At 43.2% G+C, this 3,954-nt stretch overlaps 1 protein-coding gene across 1 annotated transcript; it reads right to left on the minus strand.

Annotated features, from left to right (window-relative positions):
* Positions 1 to 3,954, minus strand: LOC306861067 (E3 ubiquitin/ISG15 ligase TRIM25). The gene is made up of 2 exons (XM_079403139.1): positions 3,204 to 3,954; positions 1 to 1,790 (listed from the first exon to the last, which is right to left on the minus strand). The coding sequence occupies exons 1-2, from the start codon at positions 3,945 to 3,947 to the stop codon at positions 909 to 911; spliced, it is 1,626 nt and encodes a 541-aa protein (XP_079259265.1). The 5' UTR covers positions 3,948 to 3,954; the 3' UTR covers positions 1 to 908.

A 3,954-nucleotide genomic window follows, 5' to 3' on the forward strand; every position in this document is an offset into this window, starting at 1 on the left:
AGGACAAGCTGATGTACATTTACTTTTATTTCTGTTCAGTGGGAAAGCATATACAGGCCATGGTATACACAGAGAACTTTGCTGCAGGTGTTTTTACATATTTAGTAAAACTTAATCTAATCTGCAAATCAGCACATATGCCCATTGAAGAATGTTGTTCGATAGCATGCTTGTTAATGTACCTAATCGTGTGCATGCATAGTTTGCATTCTTTTACTGTCACTTTTACTGGCATTACCATTTGTTCAAGTGAAACTGCAAGCAAAAGTCTTATGACATACCTGTAAAGCATTGATAATGTTCATGCTCTGTTTCTTTAAGAGCATCTGAATTTGATTGTTTTCCAGATACAGAAAGATCTGACCTCTGGATAAAACGTGCTATGCACAGTGTACTTTCTTCAAAGACTCATCTTATTTAGGGCCAAAGAAACTAGACTTCTGAGTAACATTTTAACAAAATCCATTCAGTTTGTCCTATTTTTAGGTGTATGCTAATACTTGCACAAACATTTCATTCACAGTTTAAAAGAAGTCCATTTGTAATTATGGTTGCTTTGCTCTGGTATATATGACTGTTCCAGAAGCATCATGCCCATTGAAACTGAGGCGACATATATTTGCCCTCTCAAATTTTCAAACCCTTTCCCATAGTAAATACATTTCTTGATTATTGTACAAATTGTTGCTATTTATTTAACATGTTAAATACCACACCAACATTTTTACTATACATAAAGAACTGCTAAGTTGTTACAAGATTTTTTTCTTTAGTAAATAAAATGTGCATGACATTCCTGGACTATGCCGGGGCGTTTCTTTCCAAGTGCAGATGTTTAGGCGTAATAATGCATAAAGAATGGCAAAGAGAATGAAGCAAGAGTGAAAATGAAAGTATGCTGGTGTCTGTCAAACTCCACTCAGAATAGTTATCCATGACTCCACCGAAGAAGAGTGGATCGCGAACGCAGGATATACTGTGTCCTTGAACACAGCACTAAATGTATGAAGGTGCTGCCTTCGCCCTCCTTGACCTGAGCTGTGGAATGCAATAGTTCCTCCTTCGTAATCCAGGGTCACTTCAACCTTCTTTGGCGGCATGACCAGCCCTTCACCTACGGCCGCATTAGCCGAGTCATAGCACGCCATCAGCTTCTTGCTTTTCCACTGCAGCCTCCACGAACTGGTGTTATGCCCCAGCCTGCTGTGGTCACCTTTACGTGGGATGCTTTTATAGCACAGTCCCAGAGACCACATACACCCAGGACCAAGCTCCACTGCCCACATGTGAACTCCTGTGGAGAAACCCTGGGTGCACATGACCTGAGTGGCCATGGAGAAACGTTCACTCTGATCTCCAGCGGTGCTGCTCTTAACTCCAGCACACTGCTTGACTGTTTTGAGATCGCTGGATAACAGAAGGCTAGGATGGGCCGTGGCTGCATTGAAGGTCAGGTCTAGAGGATTCATCATGCCATGGAGGTACTCCAACAGAAGACTCATCTCACCATGGAAGGCGTCTGTGCGTAGGATCGAGCGCAGCTGCTTGGCATTGGAAGACTCTTGGGAAGGTAGAGCAGGAATGGTGACGTTAGCAGCCTGGCGGACTCTTGCTTCGACGTTGAGGTAGTTCTGGATGAAGAGAGACTCTGAGGATTGAGAGAGAACCTCACCGGTGCACTTTTGGGCTTCCTGCAGCTGGTGTAGACAACCCTCCAAGTCGCATAGATTGGCCTGCCAGCTTTTGTCTCGCGAATGACGCTCGTCGTTCATCACAGTGCTCATACGACTCTTAAAACATCACATATAAACAGCGTTAATGTGCTTTACCACAACACGACTGTATGTCGTCGGCAATGCCCTTACGAAAATTAACCATGGATTATAGTAAAAGTGTAGTAACCATGGCTTTTGGTGTATTGATTATGATTTGTACAACCACAGTTTTACTACAAATACCATGGTTAAACTATGGTTAGTGTAGCAAAACCATGCTTAATTTGTGGTTACCATGGCTTTTTGGTTAAATTTGTAGTAAAACCATGGTTAATTTTCGTAAGGGTGATGTAGATCAGTTGCTCTCGACATAATGGTGACTTTTCTTTGGCATCACTACTAAAACCTACCCAGGCTCATTGGAAATATGTGCTTCTATCTACATTTATGCAAAACTAAAAAAACCTACCTATACGTACAAATCGCTGCAGTTTCCAGTTGAAATTAACACTAGAGGCAGTTTAACTCTGATAACTTTCATTCCTTTCCACGCAAAGTATGATTTACAGGGTCAGCGTTTCGATTAAGAAAGCCTAATTTCACACAATCCATCGTGAAATATTGTGTTATGACTTCAAAGCAAGTTTACATGCTGTGACATTTGAGAATGTATACTTTTGAACGTTAGCGTCACATATATAGCTTCATATGTGTGGGTTTTCTAATATAGTAGGTTTGCTTGGTAGCTCATGCGATACAGTATTGCATTTGTGAGGTGAAGCACTCTGGTATGAATCCCATGAAACTATGGTTGGACAAAACAACTCAAACATGTGTATAATAAGGAAGTTAAAATAGAATGGTTGCGAATACATTTTTATATGACTTTTGCATTCGTTAACATTATTGTTCAAAAAGGTCGGATTTGGTGTAGGGGGTATGTCATTTTCTACCACGACAGAGCATTATCTTTTGGCAAACTTGACCTCAACATGAAACATTAGCATATTTCCCGCCCACTTGTTGGTCTTTTTGCGTTGGTCTGAATGAAAATGCAAATCGATTTTTTGCCACTAGGTGCAGCTTTCCCCGGTAACGCTGTACACAAGCCGCACTGCACTCACAATTGCTGCTTTATCAGGCATTACAGGCATGATGAAATGAAAATAAGACCTTTCCAAAGGAGGGGTTTGGAAAAACGAATCGTTGAGAGAATTGTTTGGGAGTCATTGAGAAAATAAGGTAAACATAAATGCATATTATAAGAAAATTAAAGTGTTTCTTGACCTTGCATGCATGTCAACCTGTTGTTGGGGACTCCCAAAACCAAAATATGATAATAGTGGCACTTGAATGAAATGTCACCTCAGACACGTATTTCCAATGAGCCTGGGTTGACTAAAACCAAACGAGACTACTTCCACATCATGCACATTTTGTCTGAACACACCAATCTGAACTAGTAGAATAATTTTACCTCATTCTTACCGTGTATGTACTTATAAGCGAAGTCATGTTGTCCAGCAGTATATTTGCTCTGGCCACCAGTTTATCTTCGGCCTTGTCCGTTGGACCTTCACTGGCACTTTTCACCAGAGCTTCTGTCATCTGCAGCTTGTCAGACACAGACTTCCCCAGTTCCTCAAGAACTCTCTTCATTTCTTCCTTCGCCACCTCGAACGTCTGCACCTCGTGGTGCTGGTGAGTGCCCTCCATCACGCACTCGGAGCAGAGGAACAGGCGCTCCTGCGCACACAGGTACTCTGTGACCTTCAAGTGCACAGGGCACCTCTTCCCATCCCGTTCTGCGGGCAGCTCCACTAAGACGTGTAGTGAGCGGTGCCGTTCCTCGTGCTTTTTGAGATGGCCGGGGCACAGTGACATTTCACAGCGTGTGCAGAATTTCACCGCAGCTACAGGGTTGTCCAGGCATTGGTCACATGGCACCGTAGGGCCTCCTCTCAGTCCGCCGCCTGTCGTGGCCACCAGGAACCCATCCACAATACTGCTAAGCTTGAAGTTCTTGGGAAGCGTGTCCGGGCTGCTGTATTCTTCCCTGCATTCCGGGCACCGTTTTGGGGACTTGGGATCTTCTGCGCTGGCAGCATTTTGTATACAACCCAAGCAATAATTGTGTCCACAAGGAAGGGTCACGGGATCATGGTACAGCTGCAAACAAATCGCACAGCTCAACTCTAAAGCTAGACGCTCCTCAGGTTTGCTTTGAGACATGTCTACA

Source organism: Barbus barbus, assembly GCF_936440315.1.
Source record: "Barbus barbus genome assembly, chromosome: 41".
Classification (NCBI taxonomy): Eukaryota; Metazoa; Chordata; class Actinopteri; order Cypriniformes; family Cyprinidae; genus Barbus; species Barbus barbus.

Coding starts and splice junctions, on each gene's coding strand:
- LOC306861067 (XM_079403139.1), bottom strand. CDS start 3,947: ATGTCTCAAAGCAAACCTGAGGAGCGTCTAGCTTTAGAGTTGAGCTGT. Junction 1,791..3,203: donor CGCTTATAAGTACATACACG/GTAAGAATGAGG, acceptor TGATGTTTTAAG/AGTCGTATGAGCACTGTGAT.